Below are 16,219 nucleotides of genomic sequence, written 5' to 3' on the forward strand. Positions count from 1 at the left end.
TGACTCTGATGAACAGGCCAATGTGGCATTCATGGCTACCACATCCAGGAACAGTTCAGATGAAGAATCTGAAGAGGTATTTTCTGAACTCTCTCGATCTGATCTAGAATCATGCTTGTCAGAAACTCTTAGCTCATATCAGAAATTAAAACAAAAGTTTAAAGCAATAAAAGGCTGTCTTGAAGAAAAATTTGAAGAATGTGGCAAGCTTGAGATGACAATTCTAAAACGAGAAGATGAAATCAGATCTTTAACATTACAAAGAGACACTGCAAATAAAAATCGTTTAGAACTGGAAGAAGCGTTATCTCAAGCTCCATAGACTTCAAATACAATAATTTATAAATATGAAGAAGCCTTTCAAGAATTTCTGAAAAATGGGATAGGAAGGAGTGTTATGGCATCCATGATTTATGGAGTCAGTCAAAACAATAAAAAGGGAATTGGGTATGATCCTAAGGAAGATAAAACCTCTACTAGTGACCAACTCAAATCTCCATTTTCATATCACTACACACACACACAAGAACAAAAATTTGAAAATGCTAGAAAACCAAAAGTTATAAGAAACTCTGGGAAAACTAATCAGAAAGGACCCAAGAGACTCTGGGTACCAAAAGATAAGATTGTTTATGTTGCAGATATCCTATGCAGCAAAGTTCAAACACCAGTCATGGTACCTGGACTCTGGATGCTCGCGACACATGACGGGAAGAAAGTCTATGTTCCAAAGCCTGGAACTTAAAGACGCTGTATTCGTAGGCTTCGGAGGAGATCAGAAAGGAAGGATCAGAGGCTCCGGAACTATTGGTAATGGTACTCTTCCCTCTATATCTGATGTCCTTTACGTAGAAGGATTAATGCATAACCTGTTATCCATAAGTCAATTAAGTGATAACGGGTATGACGTAATCTTTAATCAAAAAACATGTAAAGCCATAAATCAAAACAATGGTTCTGTCCTATTCACAGGCAAGAGGAAAAACAATATTTATAAAATTAATCTTTTTGATTTAAAAGAACAAAATGTGAAATGTCTGATGTCCGTTCACGAAGAGCAATGGGTATGGCATAGACGCTTGGGCCACATTAGCATGAGAAAACTATCTCAGCTAAATAAACTCGAGTTAGTCAGAGGCCTACCTAAACTGAAGTTTTCTTCAGATGCTCTATGTGAAGCATGCCAGAAAGGAAAATTTTCAAAAACCTCTTTCAAAAAGAAAACTATTGTTACCACCTCTAAGCCTCTGGAACTTCTTCACATTGATTTATTTGGTCCTGTGAAAACAACATCAGTCAATGGAAAGAAGTATGGACTAGTCATTGTTGATGATTTCAGTCGCTGGACATGGGTGAAATTCCTAAAGCACAAGAGTGAGTCACACTCTGTATTCACTAGTTTCTGCTCCAAAGTGCAAAAAGAATTTGACTCTAAAATTATTAGAGTCAGAAGTGATCATGGTGGGGAATTTGAAAACAAAAATTTTGAGGAATTATTTGACTCTAATGGAATATCCCATGATTTCTCCTGCCCTAGGACTCCACAACAAAATGGAGTTGTAGAGAGGAAGAATAGGACACTCCAAGAGATGGCCAGAACCATGATCAATGAAACAAATGTGGCTAAGCACTTTTGGGCCGAAGCTGTAAATACAGCGTGTTATATTCAGAATAGAATCTCCATAAGACCTATTCTGGAAAAGACTCCCTATGAACTGTGTAAAGGAAGAAAACCAAACATTTCATATTTCCATCCATTTGGATGTTCTTGCTTTATTTTAAACACTAAAGAACATCTGAACAAGTTTGATTCCAAAGCACAGAAAGGTATTATGTTAGGATACTCAGAACGCTCTAAAGGCTACAGAGTATACAATACAGAAACCAAAATTGTGGAAGAATCAATTCATGTCAGATTTGACGATAAGCTTGACCCTGAAAAGTCAAAGCTAGTTGAAAATTTTGCAGATTTAGAAATCACTCTTGCAGGATCTGATAAAGCTCCAGAAGCAACTGCCTCTCAGAACTCTGAGGAAATTAATTCCCCAGTAATTCCAAAGAAAGCTAAAAGTCGCATCAACGTATCTGAAGATTTGATTCTAGGCAACAAAGACGAACCTGTCAGAACCAGATCTACCTTCAGGACTTCTGAAGCGACGCCTCTGGGACTAGTGTCTCTGATCGAGCCTACGTCCTGTGATGAAGCACTTCAAGATAACGACTGGGTTTCAGCTATGCAAGAAGAGTTAGATCAATTCACAAAGAATGATGTCTGGGATCTTGTTCCCAAGCCCAGAAGCACTCACGTTATTGGAACCAGATGGGTATTCAGAAACAAACTGAATGAGAAAGGAGAAGTCGTCAGAAACAAAGCTCGACTGGTAGCTCAAGGTTACAGTCAACAAGAAGGTATTGACTACAATGAAACCTTTGCTCCAGTCACAAGGTTAGAATCTATTCGTCTTCTTGTATCTTTTGCTATTAATCATTCTATTAAATTATATCAAATGGGTGTCAAGAGCACATTCCTTAATGGTTATATATCAGAAGAAGTGTATGTCAACCAACCTCCAGGTTTTGAAAATCCAAATTTTCCAGAACATGTCTTTAAACTTAAAAAATCTTTATATGGACTTAAACAAGCTCCCAGAGCTTGGTATGAACGCTTAAGTAATTTCCTTCTGGAACACAACTTTATCAGAGGGAAAGTTGACTCCACACTCTTCTGTAAGAACCTTAAAAATGATCTCATGATATGTCAGATATATGTTGATGATATTATTTTTGGTTCTGCTAACGCCTCTGTTTGTCAAGAATTCTCTAAGTTAATGCAGGCAGAATTTGAAATGAGCTTAATGCAAGAACTAAAGTTCTTTCTAGGAATTCAAATTAACCAAACTTCAGAAGTCACGTACGTTCATCAAAGCAAATACATAAAAGATGTTCTGAAGAAATTTGACATGGCTGAATGCAACTCTGCAAAGACTCCCATGCATCCAACATGCATTCTTGAAAAGGAAGAAGTCAGTAAAAAGGTTTGTCAGAAGCTCTATCGTGGTATGATAGGCTCCCTTCTCTATCTGACTGCTACTCGACCTGATATTCTCTTTAGTGTCTGCCTCTGTGCCAGATTCCAATCAGATCCTAGAGAAACTCACTTAACAGCAGTTAAGAGAATTTTCAAATATCTGAAAGGAACTCCTAACCTGGGCCTGATGTATGAGAAAACATCAGAGTATAGACTTTCGGGTTACTGTGATGCAGATTACGCAGGAGATAGATTGGAACGAAAAAGCACATCTGGAAATTGTCAGCTCCTAGGAAACAATCTTATATCCTGGGCCAGCAAAAGACAGTCAACTATCGCTCTATCAACTGCAGAAGCAGAATATATCTCAGCATCACTGTGCACTACTCAGATGCTCTGGATGAAGAATCAGCTAGAAGATCTGCAAATCTTCGAGAGTAACATTCCTATCTTTTGTGATAATATTGTTGCCATTTGTTTAAGTAAGAATCCCATTTTACACTCCAGAGCTAAGCACTTTGAAATAAAACATCATTTTATCAGAGACTATGTTCAGAAAGGGATAGTAACATTGAAGTTCATTGATACAGATCATCAATGGGCAGATATCTTTACTAAGCCTTTAGCTGAAGATAGATTTCTTTTTATCCTAGAAAATCTGAACATTCAAAATTGCCCTGAATAAATTGTGCCTCTGAAGATGTAAAATGAGACTCTGACATAAACAAATGAGCTTCTGCCTCTGACTCTGATACTTCTACCAAGTTAAGAAGATATTTGAGTTAGAAATCTCCAGGAACCAATCCTTTGGTATTCCTAAAGATCAGATACATCAACACGTGGAGTAAATTGCGTCTAACCTTGGAACTTCTAGACAGCTGTCCAGAAGAAATTCAAAGGACAGACGTTTGAGATCTCCTCGAGCAGTGTGCATACTGTTGGGATTAGACATTCATTAATGAGCCATAATCATTTCTCCCTCTAAGCGTGCTAACTTGGTTTTTGTGCTAAACTCTGATTGTTGTGTCGTTTTGCATGCTGTTCGTTTTAGTATATAAACACCTCTCTCACATTGTGCACACACTCCACTCTCACTCACTTTCTCAAACCAGCTCTCTCAGGCATTTCTGCAAGCAGTTCATCTTCATCCTGTTCTTCATCATCAATGGATTCTCAACAACAATCAGTATTCAACTACTCTCAACAAATGGACTCCAGCAACGCAGCTCAAAGCACAAGCACTCCTACTCCAACAGTTACAGGCGTAACCATAACACCAGTTTACAAGGAACCTCATATTCTTGACCGTGAGACTCACATCAATCTTGCAACTCCTTTTGAAAAACTGGAAGTTTTGTGTGAATCTCTTGTGGATTTCAACAACATGAAGAGGAATGGTGTAGACCTAACTGAAGAACTCCGTCAACAAGGTTGGGAAAACTACTTTCAACGGCTCTATGGCCCTGTTTACCCAAACCTCATCAAGGAATTCTGGAGGTTTGCTGACGCTGACGACCATTTCATCGTCTCCTACGTTTTGGGGGTAAAAATCGTGATTACTGGGAAATCAATTGCCTCCCTGCTGAACATGGAGAAAGCTGGAGGAAGAAGGATTTACAACATCAATCCTAGGGCAAGGTACATTGCTCAGGAAATCAACCCCACCATCTTCAAACTCAACACAGAAGGCAATCCCTCAAAGAACAAGGAACTACATCAGAATCTCCGAGTGTGGCTCAAGATCATTCTGGGAACTATTCATCATCGCCCAACATCCAACTCCTCAGATTACATAAATACAGATCAGAAGTGTATTCTGTACTGTATTCATAAGGGTCTGAAGCTTTGCCTCCTAGCCCTCCTCTTCAAATATCTCAGAGACTCCGTACGGGAGACCAGGAACAACATGAAACCCAGAACCTACATCCCTCTGGGAAGACTTCTCTCTGATGTTCTGATAGAAAATGGGCTCGTAGATCATCTGGAGAAAAACAAACTCATGGAAGATTTGGCAATAGACACTGGAAGGCCTCTGAAATCCAGAAATCTGAAGAGCATGGGAATTCTGAAGAAGATTCAAGTCAAACCTACGCTGAACACCTCTTGGGACGCTTTAAAAGATCAGAGGAAGATGCCAAATGGTCTCGCAAGGTTCTACAAGAATGAACCCAGAGAGGCAATCCTCCACTATCTCCAACGTCTGAAGGATGAAGGAGTGGACATCTCAGACTTCAGACTAGATGATATGCTAGATTCAGAATCAGACTTCGTTAAGTTCAAAAGAGGTCCATCTGAGAAGTCTTCAAGAGCGAAGAAAGCAAGGCTAGGAGAAACTTCTGAATCAAGACCTCCAGCGCCTCTGCAAGAATCTTCTGGTAAGTCTGCCTCTGTTATTCCCTCTGTACAGCCATTGGCTTCTTCTACTCCTCTACCAACCCCCATCTACACCACATCTGAAACCCCTCCTTCTACAACCAGATCCTCTCAACCTCTACCAAAATTCAATCTTGCCAATACCTCTTTACCACTATCCGAAGCCGAACAATTAAATCAAACCACTTCCTCATCCATAGCCCCAGAATCACCTCCCTATTTTATCATTTCCTCAGATACAGAACACTCTGACCTAACCTCTCCAACCCTAGCCCAACTTCAGGCTCAAAGCCTTGCCTCTCAACAACCAACACAACCTCCACCTGAAATAACTTCACCACAACCAATCATCACTCCTTCTGAAGTTCAACCCTCTGACCTTCACACCTCTGACACTATCCCTCAAAACCCTTCCGCTGAACCTGAACCTGAACCTGAACCTGAACCTCAAACACTAAACCTAAGCCTTCCAACCTCTCCAACTCAAACATCTGAACCTGAACATTCCTTGCCTACCCTAGAGGAAGACATTATGCTGTTCGCAGGGGCTTCAGTACAAAAGGTCAAGTCTCTGACCATAAACTCTGGCATCAGTGATGATCCTGACTCTGTAAGGACACACTGGAACAGAGTCATTGGCTGGATGACTTCTGAGGCCTTCAAACTGAAGCACATCTCTGAGCAAGTCAGAAACGACTTCATCAGAGATGCTGAGGCAAGACTACAGGAGCGTCTGGCCAGAGAAGCTGAAGAAGAAGCCAGAAGGCAAGAAGAAGAAAGAGCCAGACAAGCAGAAATCCAAAGGGCCAAGGAAGCTGAGGCCAAAGCCCTAGCTGACGCTGCCGCTGCTACTGCTGAAGCTGAAGCAAAGGCAGCTGCAAACGCTGAAGCCAGAGCTGCTGAAGAACAGAGTGCTCTGACTCAGGGGGAGTCCTCCACTGTCATTCCTATGGTTCTCAAGACGCTTGAAGAACTTCAGAAAGACCAGAAGGAACTCAAAACCAGAATGGACAAATAGGACACCGTCAACGACAATATCCAGAACCTGCTGACTCAACTGCTTTAGAGAATGCCTCCTCCTCCAAACCCTTAGGCACTTAGGATCTTTTGCTTGTTGCCTTGCTTATCTTTGTTTCTGATGTTTTTCTTGCCCTTATCTCTGATGTCTGTTATCTGAATATATACAATGTTTTGTTGATTATGTTGTTTAAGTCTTTTTGATTCTGACAAAAAGGGGGAGAAATCAAATAGCTCTGATGAAAAATTGCCTAATACCTTAAGCACTCTGCAAACATACTATTCTCTAAAATTAAATTCATCTAACACTGGACTTAAGAATTGCAGAAGGTATCAAGAAACTTCATTGCTTGGAAGCTCTGGTAAGAACTTCTGAACTCCCTAGCCTATCTTAGGGGGAGCTCACTTCTATCTGATCTGATTTTTTGTGTTTCATCTGCTAATTGAGTTTGTTTTGTCATCATCAAAAATGGGGAGATTGTAAGAACAAAAATTGTTCTACAACAGATACCAAGATTTTGATGATAACAAAGGACGAAACCAAAAATGGCACTCTAACAAAAAGTTTCTAAGTGTGCAGGAATCTAAACAAAAAGAAAGGAATCTGATTGCGTCATCAGATACAGAATCATATCAGATACAAATTATCAGAAGCATCTGAAGAAGTAACGCGCTCAAGGTGTTCTAACTCTGAGCACAACAGCAAAACATCAGAGGCATCTGAATAAGGAGTACGCTCTAGAAGTTCTGACTCTGAACAAAGGCATATCCAAATTCCAGAAGCTCTCAGCGTCATCTGAAGACATCATCAGAACCCTAAGAGATCAAAACATCAGAAGCTCCGAATCCACATAGCAAGATCTCAGTTTTAGAGTTACGTAGACTCTGATAATGGATTTCCTAATTCAGAATGAATAACGTCAACTTTAAATTTAAATGGAAAGGAACTATTATTGGAAAGAAGTTATTCAGGGAGACAAAGTTGTTTTGGCAAGAAACAACAGAAGTTATGGCATTGATTCCTAATCAAAGCAAAATCATCTGCCATCAATTTCAACGGTCCTTTCACCTCTATATAAAGGACAGCAAACAGCATTGAGAAAAACACCTGAACACATTGAAATATTCCCTCTCTCTCTCTCTCTCTCAAAGTTTCACGAGCTTTTGCTCAGAACGTGAAATATTCTATTTGCTCTTACTGCTGTAATACTTGCTTTATCCTAGAAGCACTCTAGATTACAAACTCTGTTTTTATCTAAGTTGTTTTTATATTCCTCAAGTGACTCTGCGCAGTCTGTATACTTGAGAGGACTAAGAGATCTTTCTCTTAGACGTTGGTTGTAATAATCTTTCAAGATTAGTGGATTAAGTCCTTATTGAAGGCGAAATCACCTTGGCCGGGTGGACTGGAGTAGCTTTGTGTTATAAGCGAACCAGTATAAATTCCTTGTGTGGTCTTTGTCTGAAAAAGCGCTTATTTTCCAAAAACAATTCAAACCCCCCTCTTTCTTGTTTTTCTCACCTTCATTTTAGGGGTGAAAGAAGTAATTGAGACTTTTAGGTTAAATAAATAGTTAAGTTGGATGAGATTTTGGAAAACAACGCGGATTTGTGGGAAAGAGTTAGCGGTAGAAAATTCGAGGTTAGTGGCTTTTATTTTGAATGACCTCAGAGTCCCATAAAAGTTAATATTAAATGGAGGCCAGAGTTTTTAGTTTTGCATGATGGATGTTCATAGTCTCATGGGGGTTGACGTTAAATTAAGGGCAAAAACTTTTATTTTGCATGATCAACATGATGCCCATAGAAATTAACATTAAATAGAGATCAGAGACTTTTATTTTGCATGATCGACATTCAGTTTATATTGAACATATATCTATTGTAAATAACTTTCTTAATCCTGCATCTCTGTCTCCTTTATTACCTATCATCTCCATTTTTATCTTAGCCATCTAACAGGATCCGACTGCAGGTGCACTGCTTTAATCAGCCTGAGTTGAAATCATTGGTAGGAATGGTTATAGGAAATTCTAGCTCAGCTCAAACTCGAGCAGTAGTCCTGATAGTCACTTCCATATTATAGCCACAGATTACTCCATGACATTTATTTCAGGGTCACAAAGTGTTGTCGGTTTTGATTGGCTGATGACTCTAATGCAATTAGCTGATTCGAATGGTACAAGTGTACCAGAGTCTTCTTCCCTTGAGTGTATTTCACATATGACGTGCTAATCAGAAGATCCCTAATTCATACTGTATTATATAAACTAGCATAACCACCACTTACTAATCACTAAGTATAATATACATATCAAAGTTGACAATTATCTTCGTTCCATCATGATCTATCAGCTGGCTATCCTTGGTCATCAGATCCTAACTGCTTGTACCATCGAATGAGTCCGGCATATGCGAAAATGGTGTCCTGCACCTATGTGTCCAAAATTGAAAATGAATGATTTGCTACAATAATTTAATTCAGTATTTCATTCTCAGATATCAAAAATGAATGTTTCTATGTCGATGATCAACTATTGCAATGTATGAAGATCACTTGTCTTTCGATGTGATCCTCTCCTTGACTCATTTCCACACACAAAGTACAATTAATATCAATATCTGGAATCATTTCCTCATGTTTCATGCTCCTGCACATTTTTCATTTAACACGCGAGAACCAATTCATCAACTAGACATAGCTTAATATACTCATAGTTATCATAAAGGAAAACAATATAGATACTCTAATTAACATACATTAGTCTATTGTAATCTGCTAGAAAAACATGTAAGAATGACTTATCTTTTAGTGTCGATTCTGCTATTACAAATCCAGCCGATTCTGCTTGAGATTGGAAACTTTTGTGAGTGACATGGATTCATACCATGTCGGCTTGTATGAGATCGGCAGCTTTACAGGCGAAAATCCTCATCGACAAAATCAGACATTATATTATATTTAGATATAGGAAGAGTTTGGCATAACATTATATTACAGGCGAACAAAATAAAATATATTTTTGTATTTTCGAAAAAAAAAATTTAAAAATTGTTTTTTTTATTTTCGATTTTTTTTTTTATATTCGGAAAAAAATAAATTTTTTGAAATAAAATCAAATTTTAGTATTTTTCAAAAAAAATAATTTTTAAATTTTTGGAAAAAATCGATTTTTTGTATTTTCAAATTTTTTTTTTCAAAAGAAAATTGATTTTTTTTCAAAAAAAAAATATTTTTTATTTTTCAAATTTTTTATTTTTAATATTTGAAAAAATTTATTTTTTTAAAATTAGAAAAAAAATCCATTGGATCATTAAAATGTGTTGGATGAATTGGATCAATCCATGCTTATAAATGGATGGATTTAATTTAATCCATTAACTTAATTTTTATGTAGTGGATGGATTGGATGAATTTTTTGATGGATGAATTTTGTCTTAATGGATCCAATTGCCACCCCTATGCAAAACTTGTAGACTCCCTTCGTGGTACTTATCGCATAAGACCTTCTTTAGTTGAGCAGAGGATGGTGAGGCCGACAAAAATACCGTCGGACTTGTATTTGCAACGCCAGTAAATGTCTTATACAAAAATTTGTCTTTATCCATGAATACTTATGTAATATCATGATACCAATCATTAAAAGAGAAGTCACACAGGTCCGGTCACCACGACATCGGAACACCATTTGCTGTTGGTGGTATTCTAGAGGTGATATATGATAAATTATATTGTTGCAGAATTTAGAGTAAGAAAAAATATATATTTTTAATACTCTTATATTATTGAATCCATCACACACTCACTTTTATATAGGCTTAAAGGAAACTGACATAGGAGACAATAAGTTGGTAATCGAGATGAGGACTCTTTGATTCTCTCAATCTTAATGATATAACTCTATCATAAATCTAAATAAATACAATCATTATAATGTGATGGTTACAATTATCTCATAATACATACTAAAGATAGTGGTGGTTACAACACATTAATTTTAACACTCCCTCTTAATGTGTTGCTCTTTAACTCCCATTGCTTCTTTAAGTTGCTGAAATTTTCCTATAAGTAGTGCTTTAGTAAAAATGTCTGCAAGCTGCTCTTGTGAATTGCAGAAAGCTAACTGCACATCTCTTTCTTCAATCACACTTCGAATGAAGTGATGCTTTATGTTAATGTGTCTGATCCGACTATGAAAAGAAGGATTCTTTGTCATGGCAATAGCTGATTTGTTGTCACAATGACGTTATAGACTTCCCTCTTATTTCTCTCCAATATCTTCTAATATTCTTCTTAACCAAAGTGATTGTTGTGTAGCCAAACTAGCTTCTAAATACTCAGTTTCAGCTGAAGATTGTGCCACAGTATCTTGCTTCTTTGAGTACCAAGAGATCACACCTGAACCAAGGTTGAATACATAACCTGAAGTGCTCTTCATATCGTCAACACTTCCGGCCCAATCACTATCACAATAACCTTTAGCTTCAAGTTTAGAATTCTTCTCGAATCTGATTCCATGCTCCATGGTTCCCATGACATACCTTAGAACTCTTTTTGCTGCCCCGGGATGTAAATGACTTGGTTTACTCATGAATCTTGAGAGTAAACTAGCAGCAAACATTAAATCGGGCCTTAAAGTTGTAAGATAAAACAAACTTCCAACCAAACTTCTATACATGCTTGCATCTACTAATCTTCCATCATCTTCCTTCTTTAATTTTTCATTCACCACTAAAGGAATATCAATAGGTTTGCAGCCATACATGCCAAACTTTTTCAAAATATTTTCGGCATTATCTCTTTTGACAAATAAAACTCCATATTCATCTTGGTAAACCTCAATACCAAGAAAATGATGCAACAAGCCAGAATCACTCATCTCATATTTTTTTCATCGTTTCTATTTTAAAATTTTCAATCATTTTCTTGTTGTTACCCGTATACACCAAATCATCAACATAAAGGGTAACAAGAAGGATATCATATTTACCTTGATGACTCACATACAAGGTAGGCTCACTTTGACTTCTTTGAAATTCTTGCTGAATGAAGTAGTTGTCAATTTCATTATACCACGCTCTAGGGGCTTGTTTCAACCCATAGAGAGCTTTCTTCAACTTGCAAACTTTTTCCTCCCGGCCTTTAGTCACAAAGCCTTGAGGTTGCTGCACATACACCTCTTCTTTTAATTCTCCATTCAAGAAAGTTGACTTCACATCAAGTTGGTACAAATTCCAACCTTTTTGAGTTGCTAATGCAATGATTGTTCTCACGGTGTCCAAACGTGCAACTTGGAGCAAAAGTCTCACTATAGTCAATTCCAGGTTGTTGTGCATAACATTTGACTACTAACCTAGCCTTGGCTCTTTGGATTGAACCATCTGGATTATGTTTCAATTTGTACACCCACTTTACTCCAATAACTTGTTTGTCATTTGACTTTTCAACTAGCTGCCATGTTTTGTTCTTTTCAATTGCATTTATTTCTTCTTGCATCACATTCCTCCAAACATCTTCTTTGATTGCTTCATCAAAATTTTCTGGTTCCACAACACAATAGTTGCACCTTGCATAAATATCACTAAAGTCCTTCAATTTTATTGGAGTTGAGCTGGGAGATGATGAACTTGAAATTGGTGAACTTTGAGAGGATGAAGAACTTGGTGTACATGGGGCTGGTTGCTCATTTTCAATTGCTGGATTTTGTTGTAATAAAATTGCAGGGACTGTTTTCTCCTTCATTTTGTCTTCTTCCTAATTCCAAGAAGCCTTCTCATCAAATACAGCATCCCGACTAATGATCACCTTGTTTGTCTTCAAATTGTAAAGTCTATAGCCCTTTGACATGGAGAGTGTCATGAATGACCTTGCTTCCTTGCTTTGTTGTAACTCCAATGCTGCCTTTTCCTTTTACTTCAACACGTTCTCCATTTCCCAATTTAACTTTTGAGCCAAATGAAGAATCAATGTTTATAAAAACTTCTTTCTTTTCGGTCATATGGTTGCTACAACCGTTATCCAAATACCACACATTTTTATCTTCTTGAAATGCTTTTTGGAAAGCAAAGAGCAAATTACCTTCATCATTTTCTCCTTCTGCAAATGAAGCATGTTGTTGATTGACAAAACGACAATCCTTTTGAATATGCCTGAATCTCTTGCAATTGTGACATTGTGGTTTGCCCTTGTTCCAGCAATCATTCTCGTTGTGAGTGTTACTCTTACAGATTTTGCACCATTTATTTGATGCTCCTTCATGCCATCTTCCGCCATTCACGCATCTTCCTCTTCCTCGTGAATTTCTTCCTCTGCCCATGCCTCTTCCAAATCTGCCACCTCTAGAAGACTCACCTTTATTTTGTATTGGGGGCTTATTTTCACCATTGTTGGGTTGAATGTTGAGTTTAGATTGAAAGACACTCTCAACTGATTTTTCAGAGTGTCGTAACAACCTTTGTTCGTAGCACCTTAAAGATCCCATCAACCCTTGAACAAACATAGTTGATAGGTCCTTAGTTTCTTCTATAACAGCCACCATAGGATCAAATTTTTCTGTCAAACTAATCAGAATTTTATCAACAATTATGCGATCATCTATTGTATCTCCATGTGACTTCGTTTGATTCACCAATTCAAAGAGTCTATTAAAGTATTCATTCAAACTCTCATTCTCTTTCATTCTTTTATTTTCATAGTCTCTCTTAAGAGATTGAAGTTTCACAGTTCTCACCTTTGAGTCTCCTTCAAACTCTTGTTGTAGAATATTCCATGCTTCCTTTGATGTTTTTGTTCTCATAATCCTTGGAAAAACGGATATAGAGATTGCTCTTTGAGTCATCCCGAGAACTCCAACATTTGTGATCTTCTTTTTCTTCTTCAATTCTTCAAGTCGTTGGCTTGATTCTTCAGCCTCTGTTGGTGCTGGTTCTTCATACCCGTTTTGGACGAACTCTAAGACATCCAAAGTGGTGAATACAGTCTCCATTTTAATAGCCCCAAAATCATAATTTTCTCCTTCAAACAAAGAAACTTCAACATTGCTATAAACTGTAGAAGAGTTGCTTGTGGAAGCCATTTTTTTTCCATCTGCAGCTGCAATGATCTGCAGCTCTGATACCACACTGTTGGTGGTATATGATAAATTATATTGTTGCAGAATTTAGAGTAAGAAAATGTATATTTTCTTAATACTCTTATATTATTGAATCCACCACACGTTCACTTTTATATAGGCTTAAAGGAAACTGACATAGGAGACAATAAGTTGGTAATCAAGATGAGGATTCTCTGGTTCTCTCAATCTTAATGATATAACTCTACCATAAATCTAAATAAAGACAATTATTATAATGTGATGATTACAATTCTCTCATAATACATACTAAAGATAATGGTGGTTACAATACATTAATTTTAACATTTGCATTAAGTCAGTCCATACAAAAATCATGTGTTCTATGTCTTATCTTATAGAACTATAGGATAACTCGTTTAATGACCTTTCCAACGCATCTGATCGCGTCTCGTTTCGAATAACGAAACTCAAGATACGCTAAAATCAATGCGTCTAAAAAATCTGCATCAGAAGTCTTGCTAAGCGAGGTGAAAGTGAGCTCTCGCCGAGCAGGACATTTGTGGCTAAGAGAGAAAGTTTGAAAACCCAGTTTTTCCACCCTTAGAAACCTCTTTAAACGAGCCCTTCGTGGCTAAGCGAGAAAACCATACCAAAATGCATTTTTAAACACAAAATTCCCCGAAATTCTCGTATACACACAATCCAAACATGTTAAGTGAACATATTAAACATGTAACAATGCCACAACATCTTAAACCTACTTCTAAGATCAATTCATGCAATCAAACATAAAAATAACATCAATAAAACATGTCAGCAGAACACTCAAATCCATGATGCCCAACATGCAATTCCCTTGCTAAGAGATTCTACCCAACTAGCTAAAGAAGCCCCCCTTTTGAAATAGAACATGATTGCAAGAGAAGATGATATGATGAAGAGGGTGATAATGATCAAGGCAATCTTCAACGCCACTTCTTCCAAGAGCTCTTCGCATGAAATTGAGATTTCTCCACCTTTGATTCACTCTTATTTCTTGACTCTGAATTCTTCAACATCAATGATTTGTGAAGATAGGACTGAAACGATGATCAGAAAAGAGAATGATTCATGACTTTCTTGTTGTCTTTCTCCTCAAGAATCACACATGCACACCATGAAAATGGCTTAAAGTTGAACGTTTCCTCTCCTCCAAAAACTCGCTATGCCTCTCTCATAACATATTAAATGTGATATATAATTAGTGTCTTATTATTTAACTTGACCACTATTTTATCCTTTAAAATTTGTGTCGGGTCGTGAATATTCATTTCATCAATGAATGAATATAAATTTATCGTGCAACACAAAGTGCCTTTGTAACATAATTATATCATGTATCTTTGAATTTTGACTGCATAAAATAGAAAGAAAGCTAAATAAAAACACTTCATCAAATATTGTTACTTAAATATTGCAGAAGATTTTACACTTAATTAAGTATAACTGTTGTATTTTTGAGTTCACTAAAATAAAGCTATGCCAAATCAGACGTAGAAATCGGAATCTCTAAAGTAAATAACTGGTTGAAATTGAAAGACAACTTATTTTTCTTCACTAAAATAAAACACACATGATACATGCAATCAACCATATTACATGTTTTCATTATTTGATACACACAAACTGCTACTTATTTATTACACACTTTTAACATTTTCTTTTATTTGAATCAACCATCATATATATACTTATTAATCAGTTCATTCATGCAGTTCCTTAATTAATCACCACCACCTTCACCATAACCCCCACCATGGCCATAACCTTCACCATAACCCGAGCCCTCCCCAGAGCCTCCACCACCACCTCCACCACCACCGCCGCCTCCTCCACCTCCACCCCCACCTCTACCACGGCTTCTGCCTGATCCTGATCCAGCTCGAGATCCTGCATACGAGCCTGCTTCGGAGCCTGCCCCCGACCCCGAGCCAGAACTAGAAGACGAAGATGAGGATGAACTAGAAGAAGAACTAGAACCAGAGCCAGAACCTGCTCCAGCTCCGGCACCAGAGCCGCTACCACCTCCAATTCCCAAACCTACTCCTGCTCCAAGTCCAATTCCTAACCCACCAAGGTCCAAACCCAAATCCTTCCTTGCTATTCTGCTTTCTGATTCAATAACTGACATCAAAGCAAGCATTGCAAATAAACAACACGACCAAGGTGCAGCCATTAATGTAGCAGCTCGAACTATATAATATAGGCTACAATTGAGCAAACTTTAGAGGGTATATTATATAGTGTAGTATTTGATGATGGCTACTATGAAGAAGTTTAGGGTATTTATAGATGCTGAATGATATGGCTAACGACATGGGATGAAAATAAGTTGTAGAGTATTGTGTTGGTGTAAACGTGCTTAATAGATTATTTAAAGTTTGAGGTTAGAAAGTGGGGGAGGGAGATCATATTGGCGTGGCATTTTTGGATATGGATTGACAAACACTTGTGGCTGATGAAGTGTCTTGCAGTTGCACATTGTTGCCATGATTTCAAGACATGTGCCAATAAAATGCCGACCCATATTATGGCCACTTACCATAGTGGAAAATGAAAGGCTGTTTATTCTTGACTATGCATGCTATGCTATTATAGTAAGCATCAAGATTTAAAAAATGGTCGCGGTTTTCATGTTTTGGTTGGTACATGCTATGAAGCACGGACACCCCAAACACGATCCCGA

The 16,219-nt window shown here is 37.5% G+C and overlaps 2 protein-coding genes across 2 annotated transcripts; both read right to left on the reverse strand.

Moving 5' to 3' along the window:
• Nucleotides 1-10,680: 10,680 nt before the first annotated feature.
• LOC127135793 (secreted RxLR effector protein 161-like) lies at nucleotides 10,681-11,298 on the reverse strand. The gene has a single exon (XM_051062426.1). It carries the CDS (start codon nucleotides 11,296-11,298, stop codon nucleotides 10,681-10,683), a length of 618 nt encoding a protein of 205 aa, XP_050918383.1.
• A 3,761-nt stretch (nucleotides 11,299-15,059) lies between these two features.
• On the reverse strand, nucleotides 15,060-15,878 carry LOC127138486 (putative glycine-rich cell wall structural protein 1). Its single transcript, XM_051064950.1, has one exon. The coding sequence runs from the start codon at nucleotides 15,707-15,709 to the stop codon at nucleotides 15,257-15,259; it is 453 nt and encodes a 150-aa protein (XP_050920907.1). The 5' UTR covers nucleotides 15,710-15,878; the 3' UTR covers nucleotides 15,060-15,256.
• Nucleotides 15,879-16,219: the final 341 nt, after the last annotated feature.

Source organism: Lathyrus oleraceus, chromosome 4 (assembly GCF_024323335.1).
Source record: "Lathyrus oleraceus cultivar Zhongwan6 chromosome 4, CAAS_Psat_ZW6_1.0, whole genome shotgun sequence".
In the NCBI taxonomy this organism is placed as follows: Eukaryota; Viridiplantae; Streptophyta; class Magnoliopsida; order Fabales; family Fabaceae; genus Lathyrus; species Lathyrus oleraceus.